The sequence below is a fragment of the Schistocerca nitens genome, chromosome 2 (genome assembly GCF_023898315.1).
Source record: "Schistocerca nitens isolate TAMUIC-IGC-003100 chromosome 2, iqSchNite1.1, whole genome shotgun sequence".
Taxonomy (NCBI): domain Eukaryota; kingdom Metazoa; phylum Arthropoda; class Insecta; order Orthoptera; family Acrididae; genus Schistocerca; species Schistocerca nitens.
In genome coordinates this window covers 300370791-300398766 of record NC_064615.1, presented here as the reverse complement: position 1 = coordinate 300398766, position 27976 = coordinate 300370791, and the positions used below count along the sequence as shown (strand labels likewise).

General features: G+C 39.2%; 1 protein-coding gene across 1 annotated transcript in view; it reads right to left on the bottom strand.

Annotated features, from left to right (window-relative positions):
- Positions 1-27976, bottom strand: part of LOC126236051 (intraflagellar transport protein 81 homolog) — a 109776-nt gene that overhangs the window by 65690 nt on the left and 16110 nt on the right. The window contains exons 2-5 of the mRNA XM_049945090.1: positions 22239-22375; positions 15788-15968; positions 1781-1936; positions 1498-1693 (exon numbers count right to left, since the gene is read on the bottom strand). Of these exons, the coding sequence (XP_049801047.1) occupies positions 1498-1693; positions 1781-1936; positions 15788-15968; positions 22239-22375 (670 nt within the window). The remainder of the gene's footprint in view (positions 1-1497; positions 1694-1780; positions 1937-15787; positions 15969-22238; positions 22376-27976) is intronic.

Below are 27976 nucleotides of genomic sequence, written 5' to 3'. Positions count from 1 at the left end.
TGGTATTAGCACTATAAGTAGCATGGCATTTGGGAGGAAACGTGGCGGTGCAGCCTATGATTTCTTCAGCAGTATCTCTAGCCCTTGGTAATAGTTCCAATGGCAACCACTCTCTGACTTACAAGTGTACACAGGACACAAGACTTTCATTTGGTTCACACATCAGTCTGTTGAGCAGTCTTGCTGGGCTTCTGTGATATGTGATGGGCTAGGCACTTATGTGGTCAGACACTTCTGAGGTTCACAAATTGACATTCTATGGCTTTTGTGCCTTCAGTGTAATTTCTTAAGACTATGCCACATGTCTAGTTGTTCGAAGTTGGTTCATAGGTTACATTAGGCTGGTAATGTGTACTTTATTTGACGTTGCATTAATGTTTTTTTGGTTAGCCCTGTTTATCCGTGTGGTACTGGTTGACTCAGAGAACCTTTTAATGCCTCACAATTTGTTGGATTTTTCAAATGACTGGTATGACTTCCTCGTATGCAGTCCAGGCATAATCTGATGTTCAAATTTGTGATAGGCTCTTTTACTGTCAGTTAATTTTGTGAAGAACCTCTCTTTGTTTACCTTGTCTTGCATAGCACCTGATAATTGGATTTACATCCTGAAACCCAAGTCGTGTATGATTTTATCCAAATAAAGGATTTGTCACGTACAACTGAAGCAGATTTATTCACAATGAAAAATATATGTATTGTGTGGCAGTTATCAATATATCAAGTTTTTTGAAGAGGTATCTGCAGGATGTTCTAGAACTAAGATCAGGAACAATTTTCATAACACACATCTGTATTTTGAAAAACCATCACTGTACAATGAGTTCCCACAAAAAATTATTCTGCAACTCATTAGTCACTGGAAAAATATGAAGAATAAACTAGTTTCTTCATTTTCAGTTCACCTAGAGCAGTAATCATGCATATGGCAACTGTAACTGAAGTATAGGCTTCATTAATTGTGGAGTATAGGTTTTGCAGTTAAAATTGTGCTGTATCTACAGCCCCAAAAACTTACTGCTGTCTACTTCTTTTATTTCATTGTTAGTGTACACTATGTTAATAGCTTGTGGATATACACGAGAACTACTGAACTGCATGTAATGAGATTCACCAACTCTCTATACCTTTTCTTTGTCTTCTCAGTTTCCCCTTAGGTTTCAACAAAGACAGTTCTTCCTCTGGAAGGTTAAGATTCAATACCATCTTCCACATACATCTGTTGTGAGCACAAATAGCACTAAACTCTATAGTGAAATACACTGTTAATACTGTGCACAGATTAGGTTCCTACAAGTCATTCCTCTTTTGTTAATATAGACTGTGACTTTTTCCAAACCCCTGGAGATCTACTTTCTTGACAAAATATAAGAAAAATGATGAATGAATAGATGAAAAGAACAGTGAATGAACATCGATTCTGTTATAATTCATAATCCCTATAAGCATATTGATTTTTGTACACTGGTACCTTTAATATAATTCGAAACCTCATACCTTTTGGAGTTGCTCCAACTGCTGATTGTCTAAGCTCTTTCAACTGCTTCTGCAATCTCTGAGCCCGTTGTTCAGTGTGGTGCAAAATAGTCTGCTGTTCATGTTTCTGTAATTCCATCTCCTTTTCCCTCTCACGCTCCAGCCTAAGGGCGTGAGCTGCTTCAAGCATAGCATCTCTGGTTGGCAAATTCTCAATCTGATCCACAAAAGAAATAAAAGTCTTTTACATTTTAGTTACACAAAAAACTGACAGATAAATGCAGTGTAGTGTAACATTTCATACCTTTCTTTCCATTCTTTCTATTCTCTTCAAGACAATTTCCTTCTCCTTCTCCATTGCTTCTATGTCAGTGCGCAGCTCTGCTATTGAATTTGCACTCTTCTTCAACACTTCACTTTCTTTGTGAACTGCTTTAAAATCTTCAATGAGATTCTCATACTTTCAGAAATAAACATACAGTCAGTAAAGCAGAGTAATAAATAATATTCAGCAGTGAAAGTTATAATGAATGTATCAGATGTTTTAATTACTTTCTATACCTTATCAAACTGATACTATCACCATTCACTTAACATTAATTTATTATTATCACATGTTTTAAACTTCTGTTTCCATTTTCAGGTAGTGAAATTCCTTTGGTTTATGGACTTCTACATTTTTGTTTTGAACTATTTTATCTTGCAGTATCCCCAGTTATTTCAGTAAGAATAAAATGTATCAGGTTCTAAAAAGTTAAGAACATGTATGCAATTCGATTTATAATGAATTTACATTTTTTTGCAAGAGTAATATGATAAAATAATGCTAATTGCATCCATAGCCTACTATTTTCAGGTTAGTTGCAGAGGTCTGGCATTTTTGCCTAATTCATCAAAATAAAACACGTTACTTACATATCCATGAAACATCAGTATCATGCAGGCTTCTAATCTCTTGCATGCAGCTGCTTTTACTTTATTTTGATCCGAGTAACTAGGATGGACAATATTAAATTTTGCACACCAAAATACATCATGTTATACTGTGCATAAACTAAATAAAATCCTCACTTGAAGATTAAGATGTATGTTTTAGAAAAGCTGTGTAGTGATAAATAAAGCAGTAGTGGTCACTGAGATGCATGACAAGTAACAGTGATCAAACATATCCAGACACCCTCCAAAACATACGTTTTTCATATTAGGTGCATTTTGCTGCCACCTACTGCCAGGTACTCCATACTCCATATCAGCGACCTCAGTAGTCATTAGACACTGTGAGAGAGCAGAACGGGGCGCTCCGCGGAACTCAAGGACTTCAAACATGGTCGGCTGATTGGGTATCACTTGTATCATAAGTCTGTATGCGAGATTTCCACACTCCTAAACATCCCTAGGTCCACTGGTTCCGAAGTGATAGTGAAGTGGAAACATGAAGGGACACATACAGCACAAAAGTGTACAGGCCAACCTCGTCTGTTGACTGACAGACACCGCCGACAGTTGAAGAGGGTCGTAATGTGTAATAGGCAGATATCTATTCAGACCATCAAACAGGAATTCCAGACTGTATCAGGATCCACTGCAAGTACTACGAAAGTTACGCGGGAGGTGAGAAAACTTGGATTTCAACGTCGAGCGGCTGCTCATAAGCCACACATCACGCCGGTAAATGCCAAACGACACCTCATTTGGTGTAAGGAGCGTAAACATTGGATAATTGAACAGTCCAGACTACGATAGCTGCAGAAGACCCAGAAGTGTCAGTTAAGGTCCAAGGAAATGCCCCCCCTCCCCCCCCCCCCCCCCCCCCGCATGAGAGAATATTAAAATCCAAATGGTTAACTGCTGAAACATTTACAACAATGTGCCAGAGTTTGAAGCATTCCTAAAATGAAGTGAAGCTCAAATAGTATTAGGTGCAGAAAAGCTGGCTAATACACAAAATAGACAGTAGTGATATTTTTGGGGGGAAATTACACGTATATCGATAGGATAAGATAATAAGAAATGGAGCTGCTGTATTTGTTGCAGTAGACATGAAATTCAAATTCCCCAAGGTAGAAATTGAAGCTGGATGCAAGACTGTTTGGGCAAAAAATTATAACCAGAGCTTGCTATCGACCACTACACTTATTGTCTGATGTAACCGATAAATTCAGAGAAAACATCAGCTCACTAGTACGTAAGTTTTCCTATCATATTGTAATCATCAGAGAAGGCTTTCATCATCCAACAATGAATTGGGATAATTACAGTTTTTTTAGTAGCAGGCGTGACAAGACATCCTGTGAAACATCACTAAACTACTTAGAACAAATAGTATGGAATCCCACACATAAGAAGAGGTTGCTCACAATGAAACTTGCATCAGTAACCACAAGGCAGTTGTAGCAATAACAACGATCAAGTTACAAAGGGCAACTACAACAAGTAGAAAAATTTATATGTTCAGTATATAGTATTAATGTCATATCTCAATGAGTAACTTAAAACTTTTAGCTCAGGACAGAAGTATGTAGAGAAGCTATGATTCACGTTTAAAAGAATAGCTGACCATGCACTTGATAGATATGTACCTACTGCAACAGTTCGTGGTGGGAGGGACCCTCCATGATATACAATCATCGTAAAGAAACTTCTCTCAAGAAACAGAGACTACTGCATAATAGGTGTAAAACAAAGCACAGAGAGAGAGAGAGAGAGAGAGAGAGAGAGAGAGAGAGAGAGAGATATGCTGAATGAAGCGCATTTGGCTATCAAGAGACAATATGTGAAGCCTGAGAGACAATCTTGTTTAAAGATCTTTCACAAAACCTGAAGAAATTCTGGTCACGTGTAAGGGCTATTATTAGCTCCAAAGTTAGTGTCCAGACACTGGCGGACAAAGAAGGATCTGAAAATGAGGGTAGAAAAGCAAAAGCAGAAATGCATAATTCAAATGTTCCTTTACAAAGGAAAACCCAGGAGGAACAATGCCATACTTTGATTCTTGTAGCACTGCAAAGATGAATAAAATATATATTTGTGTTAGTGGTGTTACATTACATTAATACTTGTTCCACAGATAATTTTGTAATGATTGTACGTGTCAGTTTAACACAAGTTTTCACTTTGTGACAGCATAATTCACCCGTTTCTGTGCCAAAGTCAGATTTAAACCACTAGAATAGTGAAGATCATCCTTTCTTCTAGTGTTGTAGCTTTGCACTTTGTTATTATTTTTGAATTGGGGTGGGTTATTAACAACAAATTACATAAGTGGATATATGTATTGAAAGGTGCTGTGAATATCCTGAGTTTCTTAAATAAATGTCTGCAAGGTGACCTTGGGTGGCTCCAGATATTATTCTGATTACTCACTTTTGTGCAATGAATACTACTTCCCTTAATGATGAATTACCCCAAAATATGATACCACATAAAAGCAGTGAATGAAAACAGGCATAGTAGGCTAATTTACAGATATGTTTATCACTAAAATTTGCAATAACTCTGATAGCATAAGTAGCTAAACCTAACTGTTGAGCATATCATCAATGTGTTTCTTCCAATTCAATTTTGCATCAATGCACACACCCAGAAACTTTGATATTCTGCCTTAACGAAAGACTTCTGTTCAAAGTCTACATTTATCAATAATGTTGCTTTACAGAATTGTATATACTGTGTTTTCTCAAAATTTAATAGGGTTCATTTGTAGAGAACCACTTAATAATTTTCTGAAAGACATTATTTATAAATTACTCAGCTAATTCCTGTTTTTTGGATGTGATTACTATACCTGTATCATCAACAAAAAGAACTAGATTTACATCTTCATGAATATAGAATGGCAAGTCATTAATATATAAGAAGAACAATAAGGTATTCAAGACTGAGCCCTGTGTTGAGAAACAGCTGAAACTGTTAAAATTGGATAATGCCCCAGAACCTGATGGAATCCCTATCAGATTTTGTACCCAGTTTGCAGCCGAGTGAGCTGCTTTGTTAATTACAATCCATTGTACATCCTTCAAACAAAAACCTGTGCCCAGCAGCTGGAAGCAGCACAGGTCACACCTGTATACAAGAGGGTAGTGAAGTGATACAGGCAGCTGCCATCATCCTTGACATCCCTTTGTTGTAAAATTTTAGAACATATTCTGAGAGCTCAAATATAATGAAGTATCCCGAACAGAATGACCTCCTCGATGCCAACCAGTTCAGATTTAAAAAACATTGATCACATGAAGCCCTGCTCACACTGTTCTCACATGACATACTGAAAATCGTGAATCAAGGCAGTCAGGTAGATGTATTATTTTTGATTTCAGAAAACAATCTAACTCAGTACTGAAATTACAATCATGTTTGGTAGCATGCAAAATTTGTGACTAGATCAAGGATTTCTTGGCAAAGAGAACACAGCACACTATCTTGGATGGAGTTATTGACAGATGCAGAAGTAACTTCAGGTGTACCCTAGGAAAGTGTGTTGGGGCTATTAGTGTTCATGTTGTATATTAACAAGCCTGCAGGCAATATTAACAGTAAACTCATGTTTTTAGCAGATTATGCAGCTATTTACAATGAAGTACTGTCTGAAAAAAGCTGCACAAATATTCAGCTAGTTTTTGATAAGATTTGAAACAGATGCTAAATGGCAACTTATTGTAAATGTTCAGAAATGTAAAACTGAGCATTTCATAAAATCTAAAAACTACAATATGAAAGAGTCAGAGTTCAAAGCTGTCAATTCATACAACTACTTGGGAGTAAGAATTTGTAGGAATATGAAATGTAATGATCACATAGGCTCACTGATGAGTAAAGCAAGTGGCATACTGGCACTGGTATAATATGAGGGAAATGCAATCTGTTTACAAAGGTGATTGCATAGAAAACATTCTTGCAACCTCCCCTATAATATTGCTCAAGTGTGTGAACCACATATTAAATAGAACTAACAGGGGATATCAACTAATTACAAAGAAGGGCAATGGTAACAGGGCACTTTAAAGTGCTTCAGATTCTGACACAGTGTTGCAAACGCTTCAATGGTTAACCATTTGGATTCTCTCCTGTAGGGGCATTTCTTTGGATCTTAACTGACACTTCTGGATCTTCTACAGCTATTGCAATTTGGACTGGATAGAAAGTTACTTTATCTAAGAAACCCTTGTGTGCAACCCACACACAGTTAGCTACCTCGGTAGCCACCTCTGATGTGTAGTCAATATCTGACCCATTTAGGGGGTCCATGCAATTCTCAACCCTAAGGGGCAAGTCTATGAAGTCATTGTCTAGCTTGTCACAGAACCTTCACAGTCTCTGGTTAAGGCCTTTCATTCAACTCAGAACTTGGGGACCACAGCGATGTTGAAAAATTGAACTGGCAGATGCTTGAAGATGGATGCCAACTATCCCATGAAAGCCTATATACAAAGTTTCTAGAACCAACTTTAAGTGGTGAATCTAGGAATGTACAACTACTCCATAGATATCACAAGGACAAAATTAGACTAATTATAGTGCACACAAAGGCATTTCAGCAACCATAGTTCTCACATTCCATATGTGAATGGAAAGAGAAAACCCCCTTATAACTGGTACCTGTACCCTCTGCCATACACTTTACAGTAGTTTGCAGACTATAGAGACAGATTTAATGTAGATGGAGCTACATTGAAAGGGCCCAGAATAGACCATTATGAATGGGTCATCATATAAAGACATATGGTCAACTTTCAATAATTTCCAAGAGAAAGTTATTTGAAATTTCCAGGAATGGCAACAGTGCAACTGGCAATAAATTAAAGATCATTACTTACAAACTTGTAGCATACTGCAGATGAAATATAGGTCTGCAAATTGTTCTATAATGGAAATAAATTGTTGTAGCTCCATCATAAGTTGCATTGATAAGTTAGTTTTCCCTTTTTTTGTGATTAGCTTCACATACCTGTGTCCACTTTTTCTAGCCATCTGTATCATAAATGTGACAATGTAGCCAATAGCCTATGTACAAAAACTGCCCCTGGAGTGATAATCAAAGTGGCACAGTGGCCGACTCAACAACAGTAAATACACCACATTTTGCCACTTTGATCATCATGGCAGGGGCAGTTTCTGTATACAGGCCATCGCCTACATTGTCACATTTATGATACACATGGTTTGAAAATGGACACAGTTGTCTGAAACTAATCACAAAAAATAAAGACAACTAACTTCTAAATGTAACTTATGATGGACCTACAACCATTTATTTCAATTAGTTCATTACTTCTTGTGTTTCATAATTCACATTTAAAAATGTTATTGCCAACTTCAATGCATTTTATAGTTCAACCCAACAGTGGTGTATTGCTGATGGAGATGGAACATGCATTCCTCTTTAACTCTGTTAGCAAGTTTTTCACTTGTAAGCTTGGATCTTTAAGAAGTCCCATAGACAACATTACAGAGCAAAAGTGTCAGGTGACCAGGAGGCCATGACAGAAGACTGGTGCAACTGATTCAGCACCTAGGATGGGCACAATTGAGGTACTATGCCATTGCTCATTAAGTAAATGCAGATGCTCTACCATTTTGCAAGTATATTCCATCCCTTGTTGCCGAAGAAATATTGTCCAAGTATCCTGGCAACAGATTCTTCAGGAATTGCTTCATTAAGACAGCTGCGTACTGTAAATGGACCATTTAGATATGCCTGTTTCTGCTGAAACAACCTATATAACAATCAAAGTCTCTCAAAAGGCCTAACTGAGGAATGATTTATGATGTGGAATTGGAACTGTAATTACCATTAGTACCACCATCACTTTTACTATTATATTTCAACTATTTATGCTACTGATCCATGTTTATTATTCATCCTTAAATTCTTCACTAAGAGCATTGCTCTTTCTTTTGCTTTTATTTGTGTGCAGGGGATGGGGGTGTGTGTGCATATGGATATGCAATACTCCCAAACAGAACATTGCAGAGTTAATACAATATTTTATAGAATGAACAAGGTACTGGCAGAATTAAAGCTGTGAGGATGGGGCGTGAGTCGTGCTTGGGTAGCTCAGTCGGTAGAGCACTTGCCCGCGAAAGGCAAAGGTCCCGAGTTTGAGTCTCGGTCCGGCACACAGTTTTAATCTGCCAGGAAGTTACAATATTTTATGACTTATCTTTACTAGTAACATTTAAAAGGTTATGAATGTATTTGAAAGAATAATTGTGTTATGCAGCCCGTAACATACATCAACACTGAGGATGAGTGTCAGATATTTTCACATATGATATGAACGTTTCCTCTCACTTCATGGGATTAAACAACATCTGAGTGAAGTTTTCCAACAAAATTTATTTGGTGGGTACCCTGATAACCCCTCTTGGCAGACAGATTGTTAATATCACTCCCACTATTAAATCAGCCAGGAATTCTTGTTTTCTGGGTGTTGTCCCTTTATTGTAACAAGGGCAGCCATTGAAGGTGACAAGACAAGATTATTAGTGAAATATCCGGATGTATTAAAACTCACTGACAGACTAGTACACAAACCTAGATCATTTTCTTTTGGAGCAGTGCTTTCACCAACTGAGCTATCCAGGCACTACTTCATGCCAGCAAGTTTCACAACAATACATACAACACTACACAGAGAAAGATTAATTCTGGAAACCAACCCCAGGCAGTGGCTCAGCCATTCACCATAATATCCCTTCTTTCAAGGTGCTGGTCTTGTGAGGTACTTAGTACAACTTATGTACAACTTCAAAAGTAGGAAGGGCACAGGCAGGAACTGAAGCTGCAAAGATGGTTAACAAGTCATGCATGGATAGCTCAGTTGGTAAGGTATGAGTGTAGGTTTGACTCCCATTTTGGTACATAGTTTTAATATGACAGGAGATATCACAACACTGAACATGACACTGAAGAGTGAATGACACAATATTGAACATTATGACTCTGCCTAACACACATTTCACTACAATGTAACATCTGCAGTAAATCACCTTCAGCTGGTAATTCAGTGTTGTTTATCTTGAAACTAAGAACAACAATAACTCAATGTGAAGCTTGTTTGGTTGAAAACGAAAATAAAATTCTATTGAAAACGAGAAGTCACTGTTTTTACACAAAATTACTAACTGTTCTCAATACTTATCTCATTTTCAAAGTAACTGAAAAAAATTATGTATACAGGAACTGTAACACATCTCTCTCAAAACAAGATACTTAATCTCAATTTGGATTTCAAAACGGTCGCTCCACACAACAAATTATTTTTCAATTCACAAATCACATTACACAAAATTTGAATGACAAGATATTGCCAATTTGTATCTTCTGTGACTTGTCAAAAGCATTTGATCCTGCAGTTTTCAGTATTCTCCTACAAAAGGTCAAATATTATGGTACGGGGTGTTCAAAAAGTCCCTCCGCAGTGCCGTATCCGTATGATTGTTAGTTGCGCATGCCATATAATTGTTCGCCTGCCTGAGTTTTTCAATTAAACAATAAATGCACAACAATACTGCAGTGATATTCTGTACCCATTCATAGCAGAACTTCTGTTAAGTTAAATAAACTCCATGATTGCCTGACCTAACAACACCTGACCTTTTCTTCTGGTGTGCAGCAAAAGCAACTGTCTATAAAAACCGTCCAAAATCCATTGATGAATTGAAACCTGCAATATCCTCTTTCACTGCTTCTGTTACAGAAGAAATGTTACAGCTTGTGTTTGGAAACATGATTAGACGAATTGAATTGTGTATTCAACAACAGGGAGGGACACTTTCAACATTTAATGCGAAAATTTGTAAGTAAAAATGAATATTCAATAAACTAATAACTTGTATTTCACTGAGTTTCATTTCGGTACATTCAATGCGGCATAAGGCATGCCAGCTAACAATCATACAGAACTGCGGAGAGACTTTTGAACACCCCCCTGGTAACTAGCTTTCATCATATCTAACTAAAAAACCATCTTCAAAATGGGGAATCATCACTAAAGGTTGACTAGAAGTATTTATATTGGCGATTTAGGGGAAATCACAGGAAACCTAAATCAGGATGGCAGGACGTGGGTTTGAACCGTCATCCTCCCGAACGTGGGTCCAATGTGCTAACCATTGCGCCACCCCACTCTGTTTGATATTGGATATGTTCTTGATATATACAACTAATCTTCCTCCCCATATCAAAGAAACATAGAAGATGCAAGTATTACAAGCATGACAATTGGAGTAGATTCCAATGCTTGAACGCGTAAATAAAATTGTCTTGAAAATTACCAATTGCTTTTCTGCCAACACACTTTTGCTGAAGTTAGTTAGAACACAATACATGCAATTCAGTACTAACTGTTTATATTGATAAGAACTTGAAGTTACATGTCTTAGCGCTGCAACTTTTGGATAACTGATAGTGTCACATTTTGGAGACAAAAATGTAAAAGAAGTTGACTAACATTTCCAATATCATTCATTGATGTCTTATGGCATTACATTCTAGGATAACTCATCATAGAGGAAAAAATTGTTTGTTGCACAGAAGCATGTAATAATGCTAATGTGTAGACTTTTGGGCACACTGACAAAAGCTTGTGAGTACAATTACTCTCTCCTGAAGTTTGTGGTCAACAATCGATCACAGTGTGAAAAAAACTGTACCTTAGTGTGGCACAGGAAGGAGTGAGTTACTCTGCCATAAAAATCATTGACCATCTACTCAGTGACATGAAGAATTCAGTTGATAATAAAATCAACTTCAAATATAAACCGAAATCATTTGTGTGGGAGAGGGGGGCGGATGGCCAAGGGGATGGAGAGAGAGGGAGAGGGAGAGGGAGAGGGAGAGGGAGAGGGAGAGGGAGGAGGAGGAGGAGGAGAGGGAGAGGGAGGGAGAGGGGGGAGGAGAAGGAGAAGGAGAGGGAGAGGGAGAGGCATATTGAACATAGTTAGGTATGAATCGATGTTACTATAGGTTATCTTGAGCTGACTGCAATCTAATTCAAAGAATTACACCAGAAGCATTCCACTTTTATTTATAAAGCTGTTGTTGTTGTTGTGGTCTTCAGTCCTGAGACTGGTTTGAATGGTTCAAATGGCTCTGAGCACTATGGGACTCAACTGCTGAGGTCATTAGTCCCCTAGAACTTAGAACTAGTTAAACCTAACTAACCTAAGGACATCACAAACATCCATGCCCGAGGCAGGATTCGAACCTGCGACCGTAGCGGTCTTGCGGTTCCAGACTGCAGCGCCTTTAACCGCACGGCCACTTCGGCCGGCAGACTGGTTTGATGCAGCTCTCCATGCTACTCTATCCTGTGCAAGCTTCTACATCTCCCAGTACCTACTGCAACCTACATCCTTCTGAATCTGTTTAGCGTATTCATCTCTTGGTCTCCCTCTACGATTTTTACCCTCCACGCTGCCCTCAAATACTAAATTGGTGATCCCTTGATGCCTCAGAACATGTCCTACCAACCGATCCCTTCTTCTAGTTATGTTGTGCCACAAACTTCTCTTCTCCCCAATCCTATTCAATACCTCCTCATTACTTATATGACCTACCCATCTAATCTTCAGCATTCTTCTGTAGCACCACATTTCGAAAGCTTCTATTCTCTTCTTGTCCAAACTAGTTATCGTCCATGTTTCACTTCCATACATGGCTACACTCCATACAAATATTTTCAGAAATGACTTCCTGACACTTAAATCAATACTCAATGTTAACAAATTTCTCTTCTTCAGAAACGCTTTTCTTGCTATTGCCAGTCTACATTTTATATCCTCTCTACTTCGACCATCATCAGTTATTTTGCTCCCCAAATAGCAAAACTCATTTACTACTTTAAGTGTCTCATTTCCTGATCTAATTCCCTCAGCATCACCCTACTTAATTTGACTACATTCCATTATCCTCGTTTTGCTTTTGTTGATGTTCATCTTATACCCTCCTTTCATGACACTGGCCATTCCGTTCAACTGCTCTTCCAAGTCCTTTGCTGTCTCTGACAGAATTACAATGTCATCGGCGAACCTCGAAGTTTTTATTTCTTCTCCACGGATTTTAATACCTACTCTGAATTTTTCATTTGTTTCCTTCACTGCTTGCTCAATATACAGATTGGATAACATCGGGGATAGGCTACAACCCTGTTTCACTCCCTTCCCAACCACTGCTCCCCTTTCATGCCCCTCAACTCTTATAACTGCCATCTGGTTTCTGTACAAATTGTAAATAGCCTTTCGCTCCCTGTATTTTACCCCTGCCACCTTCAGAATTTGAAAGAGAGTATTCCAGTCAACATTGTCAAAAGCATTCTCTAAGTCTACAAATGCTAGAAACGTAGGTTTGCCTCTCCTTAATCTAGCTTCTAAGATAAGTCGTAGGGTCAGTATTGCCTCACGTGTTCCAACATTTCCACGGAATCCAAACTGATCTTCCCCGAGGTCGGCTTCTACCAGTTTTTCCATTCGTCTGTACAGAACCCGCGTTAGTATTTTGCAGCTGTGACTTATTAAATTGTTTGTTCGGTAATTTTCACATGTCAGCACCTGCTTTCTTTGGGATTGGAATTATTATATTCTTCTTGAAGTCTGAGGGTATTTCGCCTGTCTCATACATCTTGCTCACCAGATGGTAGACTTTTGTCAGGACTGGCTCTCCCAAGGCCGTCAGTAGTTCCAATGGAATGTTGTCTACTCCCGGGGCCCTGTTTCGACTCGTCTTTCAGAGCTCTGTCAAACTCTTCACGCAGTATCGTATCTCCCATTTCATCTTCATCTACATCCTCTTCCATTTCCATAATATTGTCCTCAAGTACAGCCTTGTATAGGCCCTCTATATACTCCCTCCAACTTTCTGCTTTCCCTTCTTTGCTTAAAACTGGGTTTCCATCTGAGCTCTTGATATTCATACAAGTGGTTCTCTTTTCTCCAAAGGTCTCCTTAATTTTCCTGTAGGCAGTATCTATCTTACCCCTAGTGAGATAACCCTCTACATCCTTACATTTGTCCTCTAGCCATCCCTGCTTAGCCATTTTGCACTTCCTGTCGATCTCGTTTTTGAGACGTTTGTATTCCTTTTTGCCTGCTTCATTTACTACATTTTTATATTCTCTCCTTTCATCAATTAAATTCAGTATTTCTTCTGTTACCCAAGGATTTCTACTAGCCCTCATTTTTTTACCTACTAAGTCCTCTGCTGCCTTCACTACTTCATCTCTCAAAGCTACCCATTCTTCTTCTACTGTATTTCTTTCCCCCATTCCTGTCAATTGTTCCCTTATGCTCTCCCTGAAACTCTGTACAATCTCTGGTTCTTTCAGTTTATCCAGGTCCCATCTCCTTAAATTTCCACCTTTTTGCAGTTTCTTCGGTTTTAATCTACAGGTCACAATCAATAGATTGTGATCAGAGTCCACATCTGCCCCTGGAAATGTCTTACAATTTAAAACCTGGTTCCTAAATCTCTGTCCTACCATTATGTAATCTATCTGAAATCTGTCAGTATCTCCAGGCTTCTTCCATGTACACAACCTTCTTTTATGATTCTTGAACCAAGTGTTAGCTATGATTAAGTTGTGCTCTGTGCAAAATTCTAACAGGCGGCTTCCTCTTTCATTTCTTAGCCCCAATCCATATTCACCTACTACGTTTCCTTCTCTCCCTTTTCCTACTACCGAACTCCAGTCACCCATGACTATTAAATTTTCGTCTCCCTTCACTATCTGAATAATTTCATTTATTTCATCATACATTTCTTCAATTTCTTCGTCATCTGCAGAGCTAGTTGGCATATAAACTTGTACTACTGTAGTAGGCATGGGCTTAGTGTCTATCTTGGCCACAATAATGCGTTCGCTATGCTGTTTGTAGTAGCTTACCCGCACTCCTATTTTTTTATTCATTATTAAACCAACTCCTGCATTACCCCTATTTGATTTTGTATTTATAACCCCGTATTCACCTGACTAGAAGTCTTGTTCCTCCTGCCACCGAACTTCACTAATTCCCACTATATATAACTTTAACCTATCCATCTCCCTTTTTAAATTTTCTAACCTACCTGCCCGATTAAGGGATCTTACATTCCACGCTCCGATCTGTAGAATGCCAGTTTTCTTTCTCCTGATAACGACGTCCTCCTGAGTAGTCCCTGCCCGGAGATCCGAATGGGGGACTATTTTACCTTCGAAATATTTTACCCAAGAGGACGCCATCATCATTTAATCATACAGTAAAGCTGCATGCCCTCGGGAAAAATTACGGCCGTTGTTTCCCCTTGCTTTCAGCCGTTCACAGTACCAGCACAGCAAGGCTGCTTTGGTTAGTGTTACAAGGCCAGATCAGTCAATCATTCAGACTGTTGCCCCTGCAACTACTGAAAATGCTGCTGCCCCTCTTCAGGAACCACACGTTTGTCTGGCCTCTCAACAGATACCCCTCCATTGTGGCTGCACTTACGGTACGGCTATCTGTATCTTCTGTAATTATTGGCGTTCCTTTACATATTCTGCTCCTTCCCTCCTTGCTAGCAGCGGTTGCTGTCTAAAGGCTTCATTTCACATCTGCACTTGGCATTTTTTGACAATCTGCAGTATTTCCAGCGCTGCAGTGTAGGAAACACTGCAGAATGCCAAAAACAGCCAAGTGCAATGAGAAATGGAGCATTTCAACAGCAACTGCTGCTAGCTAGGAGGGAAGGAGCAGAATATGTAAAGAAACGCCGATAACCATGGAAAATGATTTATAGATAAAAGTGAAATGTGTCTGGTGTAATTCTTTTTAATTAGATTGCAGTCATCTCAAGACGGATAACCTACAGTAACAGACATTAACAGATGCTGCGGAAGATGGCCACACAAACAAAGGTTTTAAGACGATCATTAAAATATCCTTAGAATGTATGGCATTATGTGAGTGGCCACACTAAGCAACCCACAATTGGGTGCCATATTTTTTAAACCAATTTTCTACCATTATTACCAAAGTTTTGCACAGGCATCCTCCCCCTGTGTCCCCCCACCCCTCATATACGCACACACCCACAATGTTTGTCACCAAATTTAACTGAATGACATAAGCATTTCAACAAAAGCAAAAGCTATCCCCTACTCCTTAGAATACAGCAACAGAGTAGAGAAACAAGTTAGACAATTGTGTTGTGTAACACCGTGAATGCATCTGGAAACACCTGAAAAATGAGTGTAAATTCTGTAAGCGTATGCAATCAAGTGTGGACGAGAGACAATGATTTTAAAGTTAATAGTTCACCAGGAGCCTATAATTTTGAAAGTACGAGTCTGACTGTTACCTGCTCATAAAGTGCTGCCAGATCCTGATCAGCAAGTTTGTCAGGAGGCACTTCCACCTTTACAAGGTACTTCGATAAATAAGCCCTCTTCTTCAGAGCCTCCATATTCTGGAATAGCCATTCCAATATTGGATGAATAATGTGTTTGTCTCCTTGGACTAAGCCCTGTCTGAATACTGATCTAAAATGAAGGAGAATGTAACACGTAAAATTGGAAGTAAAAGAAAAATTATTAAAATAAACCTCTAAAGATAAAATTAGCATTAGCAGGCTTCAATGCTTTCCAACTTTAAAAAGGAAGTTCCACAATGGTAAATACAGCAAAAACCAGTCAGATGAGTTTCAAAAAAACTGTAATACAGCACAGATCAAGTCATGAGAGACAAATATAACTAAAAAAAAGAAGAAATATACTAAATCAATAATGTGCATTCAGCTTAAAAAACAAACAGGCAGACAAAATACTTTAAGCCAGATACAATAATGTGCTGTAGAAACACAATACAAAATAATCTTTTTGTATTTTTTAAAAAGCCAAATATGACAAGATTAGCAGCGGAAATAGGTGGGTAAACTTTGCCAACACTTAGCTTCACTATGATATGATGAGTACACACAGATACTGATAGGTTTGCAGAAATTTTAGGCAAAGTACTGTAAATAACGGTATGTGTGGAACAATATAATAAAGGAAATTCCAGGTTGGAAATGATAAATCAAAATGATGACAGACAACTTAAGTTTCTGCCTTCCCCCATCCATATAAAAACAATAACAATAATAATAATAATAATAATAATAATAATAATACTGTAATAATAAATGGAGACAGATTTTTAATATCCATTCAGAATTTATTGTGTATTCCTTGCAATATGGCTGTAACTGACTCTTCTCCTCACTACAAACTTTCTGTTTCTCTCACTTTTCTGCTTCTTCGTACCAGCAAACAATGAACCTCAGATTCTTTTACTCCATTAATTTTGTTGATGTTATGAGCATCCTGTGAACTGTGAACAGTGAGACAGATTTTGATAATTATCCATAAGGGATATTTGCTTATTTAGAGTACCCTTGCTCAACATTATTCAAAACTAACCCTAAATAAAAGCAATAAAAGAAATGATTAAAAGCCATCAGGTTCACTGTAGGCAAGACTTCCTGAGAGTATACATTCTAAACTAGGAGCACAGCTGAATGACACTGTTTATAAAGCTTATTTAAAATGTGAAGACTAGTACAAAGACAAACTGATTCCAGTCAAAACACCCGTTTCTGAACAGTGTATAGAAGGTGCTTCTATCGAATTCAAAGTGGTATGGGATAATATCAAACAAGAAAATTCCCAAAACTAACAATGGAAAATCCAGGATGCAATAACAATAGAATTGGTATAGACTACTGCTCATCACAAAGTGTTTAAGTGAACATTGGGCCACGGAAGATGAAATTTCAAGTTCAAAAATTATAGTTTATCAAACAGTTACTGCAGAAGAGTTCACAAGAGAGGTGGTGTAGCAATTTATGTTGGTAGATGAATCAACTACAACACTGGTAACTTTGATCTAAATTATTTATATGAAGAACTGAATTTTGAAGCCAATGGTATAGTCATAAGTAGTATGAAGCTAATAGTAGTATCATTGTACAGATCTTCCAATGGTATTAGCAGTGCGTTCTTAGAAAAATTGGACATCCTTTTATGTGCACTCACTGAGAAAAGATTTACCAACTATGACATTATAACAGATGATGATCTTAATTCAAATTTTGACATGTCAACTGACAAGTGCAGTGTTAGTGATTTGAAAAACCTACTGTGACAATTCAATCTACAGTGTGTTAACTATAAACCTACTACAGAACAAGTGTGCTTAGACAATCTATTTGTTAACTTTAAATGCATCCAAGCCCCATGTGTTGTAACAAGATTTCTCTTCTCTGACCACAAATCAGTGTCCCTAATATATGTTAACAGGACCAGCTCAGTCAATCTGAGTGATGACATGGCCAATTCAAAAATGGTGATCACTAGGCCAATGACCAATGGAAAAATTGACAAGTTCAGGAAAACCCCTGGAGACAGAAATTGGTTCTGCCAGAGAAATTATGGTAATCTTTGTCTATTAAATAAAGAGTCAGCTAAGATAAATTTTGAATGTTTCTTTAACTCATTTCTGCAAAAATTTAATGACAGAGGTTGAAAAAAGAAGGTGTCAAAAAAGAAAAATTCTTGGTACACTAAATCACTGTCTGATATGAAAGATCATGTAACAATGCTGTTAGATATATACAATAATACTAATTCTGAAAATGCAAAATCTCTCTATGTAAGATGGAGAAATGTTTACAAAAAAGCAGTTACTGAGGCGAAAAAGTCACACAATGCCCAGCACATTCAGACTTCTAACAATGAATGCAGAGCTGCTTGGAATCTCATAAACAGTGTTGCCAAAGACTCACGTAAGGTCAAAATCAATCTCTCTCCACAAGAGTTTAATGATTATTTTAATACATCTATCGAGGAAGTGAGCAATGGCATCAATAAACCTGATACAAGTCCATCGAAACTCTTAGAAAAAAATTATCATGGGATGCCCTACAATAATATTCTCACTTTCTCTGGAGTTACGCCTAGTGCTGTATTAAAAATAGTAAGGGACTTCAAGCCAGCAGACAGTGCTGATATTTATGACATGTCTTGCAATTTGCTGAAGAAAGTACTTGATTCCATTGTTTATCCATTGACTCACTGCATAAATAAATGTTTATCAGAGGGATACTTTCCAGAGTAGCTGAAATGATCTAGAGTGGTTCCCGTGTATAAAAAGGGTGACAGAGACAACCCTGTAAGTTTCAGAACAATATCAATAGTTCCAGTCATGACCAAAATAATAGAATACATCATTTACCATCAGTTTTCTGCTCATTTTGAAAAATTTGGAATATTTAATGTAGCACAATATGGACTTAGAAAGATATCATCAACAGCAGACGCAACAGACACTGTACTTAAATATGTTCTTAATGTGTTTGAGGAGAAGGGATCCGCTCATGCCACGTTCTGTGACCTGAGTAAAGCATTTGACTGTGTAGGACATTACACACTTCAGAGAACAGCCTAAAACAACTAAAGTCTTATCTCCAAAACCGTAGGCAAGTTGTGTGTATTGGCACAGAAAATTCTACCGAGGAACAAACTAAGGTGGGAGTTCTGCAGGGATCTATATTGGGAGCATTTTTGTTTATGGTAATGATCAATGACCTACCCTCCTTTATAAGTTCCAATACAGTGCTATTTACAGATGACGCTACCTTCCTAAACTACAACAATGATCTAAATAAGTTAAAAGATTCTGCTGATAATACACTCGCCCAAACGTCATATTGGTTCAGGTTAAATGGGTTTGTCCTGAACAAGAACAAAACACAAAAAATGGTATTTAGTTTAAAAGACAAAACGTCCTTTTCATGATGTGTGTACCTTCCAATTTCTTTCAATTATTCTTTCCAATTATTTTTTTTTAATTATTGAAGCAGCAATTATTAATCAGTTTCCATTATTTTGCCCCCCCCCCCCCCCATATGCAGCTATTCACATTGAACATAAAGAAAACAAACAATATGCACTTCAGCATAAAGAGGGAACAAATTTCTGATGCATTAAGCATAGATGTTAAATTTATAGATGTTGTAATAAGCACAATGTAGTTAGGTGCAAATACTGATTGTCAGTTACCATGGAATGAGTACACACAGAGGCTGATAAAAAATACGCCATTCACATGTTTTGCTCTTAAGAGTTTTATCATCTCTCTATAGCAGCCAATGTCTTATGTGACATACTACTCTTACACACACTCAGTTGTTAGCTATGGGGTTTTTATCGGGGGATCAAAGGCACAGAACCTGGATACAATTTTTAAACTGCAGAAAAGAGTTGTAATGATAATAACTAGAAGTAGTAGACAGGATCACTATAAAGAAATGTTAAAAAAAAACTGGGTATCCTTACTGCGCAAAGTCAGTATGTCTATCAATCTGTTCTGCATATTAGAAGAGCAGCAGTGTGGACTTACTTTTACCACGGAAAAACAAACAAAAAAACAAGATTTTCTACCAGGGAATAAAATTGCATAATAAACTACCAACAAAGAATAAACAGATTTCTAAAATACATCTGTTTAAAAAGGCAGCTAAAACATTGTTTATAAGTAACGCACATTACACAATCTAAGATTACTCAGAGAATTCGAAGCAGAAGTTAATAAGGACAGTGGATAACTACATCACCTTGCCACTTTACAGTTCTGTAATGCTTTTGCAAAAATATCATGTACCAACATATATAGTACATGATAATAATGTTTTGTCGTTCTCCAGAGCTCAACATCATACTCATCACAGGAGGGGCATTGGGAGTGGGGGTTCAGATGGACTGAGGGAAGAACATGTGCAGGTGGACTGGAAAATAGTGGAATAGTGGCATGGTTGTCAGCTCGTGAAGACAATTTTCCAAAGAGACTGGACTTAGTGCAAAGGTATAGCAGCAATCATGGTTATGCAGTCATTAGCATGGATTTCTGACACGTGCAGCAAAACTGTGTTTCTACCAAAAGCGTTGTACAATAGTGAAGGATGGTTTCTTCATCATGCCCACTTCTCACCACTTATCCTATCCTCTGAAAGCATACTTCTACATTCTACAAAAAATTTTTAGCTATTTATTTTCATTCAGTTATGATGACAAACCCCATATCATTCCAAGACGACCCTTGGATGAATGAATGAATGAGTGAATGAACAAATGAACAAATAAATAAATAAAACATCATGTATCATTCCTACAGAAACCATGAAGACTAAATCATGTTAGAAACAGCATACAAAGAGGCATACAAGTAGTCATTCGTCCTTGAACTGAACAGGAAGAAACACATACAATACTATTAAAAGTACTCCCTGTTATGCACTTTATAGTGAGTCACTCAGTATTTATGAATATTTCACTGGTACATTATACTATGAGTAAAAAACAAGTGTAAATACACTAGTCTTGAGGAGAACACGTGCATGAGTTTTGCTACTTTTTTTCCATCAAATACAGGTAACTTTTTCTACTTGTGCATGTAAAAAAGTTGTCACTTCAGTATTTCCAATAACCTATCATAAACTGAAGTGCCAAAGAAACTGGTATAGGCATTTGTATTCAAATACAGGGATATGAAAACAGGCAGAATATGGCACTGCGGTCGGCAATGCCTATATAAGACAACAAGTGTCTGACACAGTTGTTACAATGGCTACAGGTGCTACAATAGCAGTTTAGCAAGATTTAATTGATTTTGAACGTGGTATTATAGTCAACGCACACGCAATGGGACACAGAATTTCTGAGGTAGGGATGAAGTGGCATTTTCCTGGACAACCATTTCATCAATGTACCGTGAATATCTGGAATCCAGTAGAACGTCAAATCTCCAACATCGCTGTGGCCAGAAAAAGATCCTGTAAGAATGGGACCTATGACGACTAAAGAGAACTGTTCAACATGACAGAATTGCATCCCTTCTGAAAATTACTGCAGATTTAATTCTGGGCCATCAAACATGTCAGCACGTGAGCCATTCAACGAAACCTCATTCATATGAGCTTTCGGAGCCGAAGGCCCACTGTACCTTTGACGACTGCACAAGACACGGCTTTACGCCTCGCCTGGGCCTATCAACACCGACATTGGACTGTTGATGGCTAGAAACATGTTGCCTGGTCACACGAGTCTTGTTTCAAATTGTATAAAATGGATGGACGTGTATGGGTATGGAGACAACATAACGAATCCTTGGTCCCTGCATGTCAGCAGGGGCCTGTCCAAGCTGGTGGAGGCTCTGTAATGGTGTGGGGTGTGTGCAGTTGGAGTGATGTGGGACCCTTGATGTGTCTAGATACAACTCTGACATGTGACATGTATTTAAGCATCCTGTCTGATCACCTCCATCCATTCATGTCCACTGTGCATTCTGAAGGACTTGGGCAATTTCAACAGGACACTGCGACACCCATATGTCCAGAATTGCTACAGAGTGGCTTCAGGAATACTGTTCCAAGTTTAAAAACTTCTGCTGACCACTAAACTGCCCAGACATGAACATTATTGAGCATATCAGGCATGCCTTGCAACGTGCTGTTCAGAAGAGATCTCCACTCCCTCGTACTTACTAATTAATGGACAGCCCTGCAGGGTTCATGGAGTCAGTACCTTCCAGCACTACTTCAGGCATTAGTTGATTTCATGGCACATCATGTTGCGGCATTTCTGCATATTCATGGGGGCCCTACATGATATTAGACAGGTGTACCAGTTTCTTTGGATCTTCAGTGTACAAGCTTAACTATGCATCTGGATTCATATATGCAAGCATGCACTCTTTTATCCAATAGATCATCTTACGCTGGTGTTTCAGGCCCAGGTTTGTATTTCAAAACTCTCAACATTCCCAAAATCCTGATGGTGGTCTGTTCAGGTTCTTCAGTTCGAATGTCAACTTTGTTGCTGGTATCAATTAGTGCCAACACATCAGTTAGAACCTGAAAAAATAAAACCTTATTACAGTCATAAAAAACCCAAATAAAATATAAAAATCTGCATGTGTTTTAGAGAAAATCAACATTAATTTTGTGATCCCAAGGAATTTCATAAAACAGAATTATACAAAATGTGATGTATGGTCCATAAATAACACATACTATCAAAGCCAAAAACTTACACACACACACACACACACACACACACACACACAAAGAAAAAAAATCAAGCAGTAATCTCAAACGTATGGCGAATAAATTTTCTGCGAATGAAGAGCTACTGCATGAACAAGAGGCTAGTCTTCAGTAGCCAGAAGATAATTAGTACAGAAGGACTGACGAGTGAGCCCCATCAGGTTATATATTGATCGGGGGTTGATTTAGCTCCTCTCCTAAAAGGAAAAGACTTGTAAATGCTCAGCACATAGACATATTTACAAATTAATATGTGATGCAAATGTAAAATGACTCGTGCCGCATCATTACGCTTTATTGTGCAAAAAGATCCATGAAACATGAAACTATCTATCATACCATAGCTCCTTCAAAAAAAAATCCGGATTAACTTGAAATGCAGTGTGTGAGAAGAGGAGGTTATGCATCAGGTGTATCGCTACGGGTGGGCTCTAGTGCTGAATTACTAATGCCTTTTCTTCCACCCCGCTACCCTGCACTATTTCCCTCTGTTACTATTCTCTAACATATTACTTTACTCAGTGTTCATCATTTTCTTTCTCTTCTTTGCTGCGTTTTGTGTGTCACCTCCAGAACTACACCACATGCCCTGGCTTATGACCCACACTGTATCAACCATCTCATTTACGCACAACACAAAGTGCTGATTGTTGGTACATGGTTGCATGTCCCACATTGCTCCTGCCGATATAATTATTCCCAGAGCTAAAAATTGACCACTCTTCCTGTTTCATTAACTATCACATATTTTTGCGTGTTTTTTCTGAACCATCCTGTGCCACACCAACATGCCCTACTTCAACCTTCCAGCCCCCCCCCCCCACCCCCACACACACACCCGTACCCCATTACTTTCTCTCGTCTTATTCCAATACGCACATACTAATCTCACCTAATCCATTCAAACCTGCTGTCCCCCCCCCCCCCCCTTTCTTCATACCAACCTGCATCCCACATTATTGTCTGTCTATTTATTTTTCTCTTTGATCTCACTGTGTTTTAATGTCAGTTTCTGTTCATTTTCACCTTTCACTACATACTCCACTCCGTTACGTTTCATCTTGTTTCCCTATACTTCATCCATTCCATTCTTTTTGCAATTTTTCCCACATATTTGTCTGTATTTTATGTTTTATGTGAGCTTTTTCAAACATATTTTTTCATAATTTAATATGTTTACGTGTTTTTATCCTCGACTGTGGCTCCTTGCTCCTCCACCTGTGTCAATATAGAACAGTTTCCCTATCCCTAGCAAGAGCCCAGTCCTACATACCATTCCTACATTGCTGCCTAGCTCATGTAATCCCCTCAAATGGCCTGACAATCAAATCACCCATCTCTGATTGCAACTCCTCCTTCCACAATGATCTCTGTATGTACACGTGCAATCAGTACATAGCCCTCACCACACAAGTCCTGCAAAACTAAGTAAATCAGGCCCAAATCTCTTTGCAATACCTCCCCTCTCCATCCATAAAAATCTCCTGCACTGCATTCCCAAATTCCTGCATCACACCTCTCACACTGTAACTCTTGCCCTCCAGCAACTAGACCAATACGGACAATGCTACTTCAAAAAACTCAACCAACCTGTTCATCTCATACTCCTGCCTTGGATTACCAATATCCACCTCCTCTACAAGTGCCTCCAAACCTCCCCCACATCCTCTAATAGCTGACAGAACCTAGCTTGCAGACCTATTACATTTTACCATACAGAATCCATACCTAAACCAACCCAAAAAAAATTTCATGAATCTTTCCTACAAAATCCTTAGTTCCACTGAAGTATCAGTCCTTTTCAAACACCTTACCAGTTGCCTCACTCCCATACTCAAACATGAAGGTCTTTTTAAAGGCCTTCTCACCTTCTCCCGATCCCTATGGTGAAAACATCTTTCTGCCACCATCCCTTCCAACTAGATTCAACCCAAAACCAATACTGAACCTTGCCTAACTTAGTTCACCCCTCCATCTAACCATGACTCACTGCCACTGCCCCCAAATCATGCCCTGTTAACAATCCAGAACTTCTTAACATACAACCTTGTCACCATTCCACAAATCTCTTGACATGGAAGCAACCTTACATCCACAGAAAAACCACAACCCACCACTTAAAAACTGGTCCCATGCCTTATTATCCTACTAGCCGACAAAGACTTCACCAATGTGGTTTTGAACCAGAGGGACCATCTGGTGGAGGGACTATGCCAGTTGCCAGATTCGTCCACCTGAAAAGCCTGCCACAGAGACCCCACCAGAAACCTAACAGCATCATGAGACCCTCTTCAAATGCCCCCCCCCCCTCTCTCTCTCTCTCTCTCTCTCTCTCTCTCTCTCTCTCTCTCCTGCCCCCCCCCCCCTCCTATCCTTCCCCATTGTCCTACCTTCTACAGATTTTCTGAAGACCACAAACCTTACCCAGGAAGCCCCATTGCAGCCAGTTACTGTTTCCCAACTGAGAGAATCTCTGCTCTCATGGGCCATCACTTTCATTCTATTACCCATTCTATTACCCATAACTTCTACATCAATGAGACCAACCATTTCCTCAGTCATCTCCACAGCTCTTATTTCTTTACCATGTGGAATCCTGCTCATCACTGTTGATGTCACCTCCATCTATACTAACATCCACGATGCCTGTGGCCTTTCCACTATTGAACACTACCTTTCTCAAAGCCTGATTGACTCCAAACTTACAATCTCCTTCATGGTCACCACCCACAATTACTTCTCCTTTGAAGGCATCAATAATAAATGAATCTGTGGTACAGCAAGTGGCGCCTGCATTGCACCATTCCATGCCAAACTATTTATAAGCCAACTAGAGGAATCCTTCCTAACCACCTAGAAACCCCTAAACCCTCAACTGGTACAGATTAACTGATGATAACATTGTGAGCTGAACCAAGGGTAAGGCCACCTTCTCCCCCACTTGCTTCACTTGGTCCTGCTCAACCAAAAACGCCACCATCCTCAGTGCTGACCTCCACCTCAAGGATGGCTACATCTGTAACTCCATTCCCATCATGACAGCTGCCACCCGTTCCATACAAAGAAGTCCCTTCCATACAGCCAATCCACTTGTGGGCATCACATCTGTAATGATGAGCAGCCCCCTCTAAATATACCAGTCTTACTGATGCCTTCACACATTTAAATACCCTCCCAACCTTGTACAGAAGCAGATCTCCTGTGTCTTGTCTCTCCAATCTCCTACCGCCTTCCACATACCACCATCTGCCCACCAAGGTGCATCCCCTCGTGACTCACTACCACCCAGGGCTGGAGAAACTGAATCACATTCTCCGGCATGGTTTCGACTACCTCTTGCCTTCCCCTGGAATGAGAAATACCCTACCCACTATACTTCCCATTCCCCCCCCCCCCCCCCCAGAGTTATTACACCACCCACTGAACTTCGTAGTATCCTTGTCCATCCCTACAACACCTCTAGCCTCATAACAGTACAACAGATCTAGATGTCCCACACATCCTCCCACCGCCACCTACTCCAGTCAAGACACAGGCATCTCCTATCACATCATCAAAGTCGTGGAAGGAGTCATATGATCCACAAACTAAGCTACAATCACAGCACTGTTTCCTACTTAGGCATGAAAACTGAGAAGCTGTCTGTTCCCATGAATGGCCACTGACAAACCGTGGCGAACAGAGACTTGGGCTACTCAGCTGCTGAACACGCTGCCCAACACAATGTGCTTCATTTCAGTGACTGCTTCAAAGCCTGCGCCATATGGATCCTTCCCATCAACATCAGTTTTTCTGAACTGCGCAGATGGGAACGCTCCCTGCAATATATCCTACATTCCTGTAAACCCCCCCCCCCCCCCCCCGGCCTTAACCTGCCCTAGTCCCTATCCTTCATCTACCTATCCCTTCCCTGCTCTCCCACCCCAGCACCACAGAGCCTTCTATTCCACCCTCACACCAACTAGCCTTTTTCCTCACCTCTAAGTCTCTCCTTTTTCACCCCCCACCCAAAACTTCCCGACTGCACCTAGCAGCCCTACACTGTTCCCACCACATCCCTGCATGCTCTCACAAACAGCACTAGAACTTACTCCACTCCTACCCTGCCTCCCTTCCCCTCCTTACCCCATGCCTTCTTACCCCCACCACCCACGCCAGATTGCTGCTCCTATCAGGCACAGTTGCTGTCTGCAATATTGCCACAGTAGCCAAAGGTAGTGGTCATATATGAGTGAGTTGTGCTTGTATGAATGTTTATGTATGTTCTCTTTCAGAACCTTAAGTGCATAACAATCTTTTCATTATGCCTCTCTGTTACTCAACATTTCTTCTGTATAGTAAGTAGCAATCTGTTCTTTTCATAATATCGTTGTTGTTGTTAGTTGTATTATTTGTAAAAGGCTGTCCTTTGGGATAAGGCGCTAATGACCTGATTTTAAATTGTAATAGTCATATGTTGAACCAAGTGTTGGTCAACATGACAAATATGATCACTTTTCTATAAAAATTAGGTGACTTCCATCCCTAGTTCTGAGTTGAGTTGAAGGCTTGAACCAGAGAGTCCAATGGTTTTGCAACACACCAGGCTGTAACTTCCTAGACTTGCCCCACATGGCTGAGAATTGCAAGGTTCCCATAAATAGGTCAAGTGTGCATAACAAAGGCTGCTACCCAGGTAGCTGACTGTATGTGGAGTGTACACAAGGGTCTTTTAGATTAGGTGACTCTCCGTTCCATCCAGATTATGATACATGCAGGACACCAATAAGCATCAGATCCAAAGAAACACGTCAACCAGGCCAGAGTATTGTAATCCTAGATTAACTGCCAAATAATTTGCAACAAAGTGCCAGAGTTTGACACGCTCCTAAAAGGCAGTAAAGCTCACATAATACTAGGTACAGAAAGTTAAAACTGGAAGCTGACGGTAGTGAGATGTTTGGCATTTAAGCATATATCAAAAGGATAGGCCAATGAGAACTGGAGGTATTTTTCACTGTAGACAAGAAACTAAAATCCACTAAGACTGAAATTGAAGTTTCAGTTGAGATTGTATGAGCAAGACTCAGTATTCAGGGTGGACATACTCAGCTCCTGATGTAACCGAAAATTTTAGAGAAAAACCTCAGTTCAGTTCACTGTATGGAAGTTCACTAATCATACTGCAATCATTGGAGTAGATTTTAAGTGTCCATCAAGCAACTGGGATAATTACAGTGTTGTTACAGGGTGAACATGACAAGACATCTTGTGAAACATTACTAAATGCCTTCTCTGGAAACTATTTATAACAGATTGTTCAGAAGCCCATTTATGCTAGAAATAGCAACAAACAGACCTGACCACCTTTTAGGATGTCCACATATAAACTGGTATCAGTAACCATGAGGCAGTTATAGCAGCAAAGAA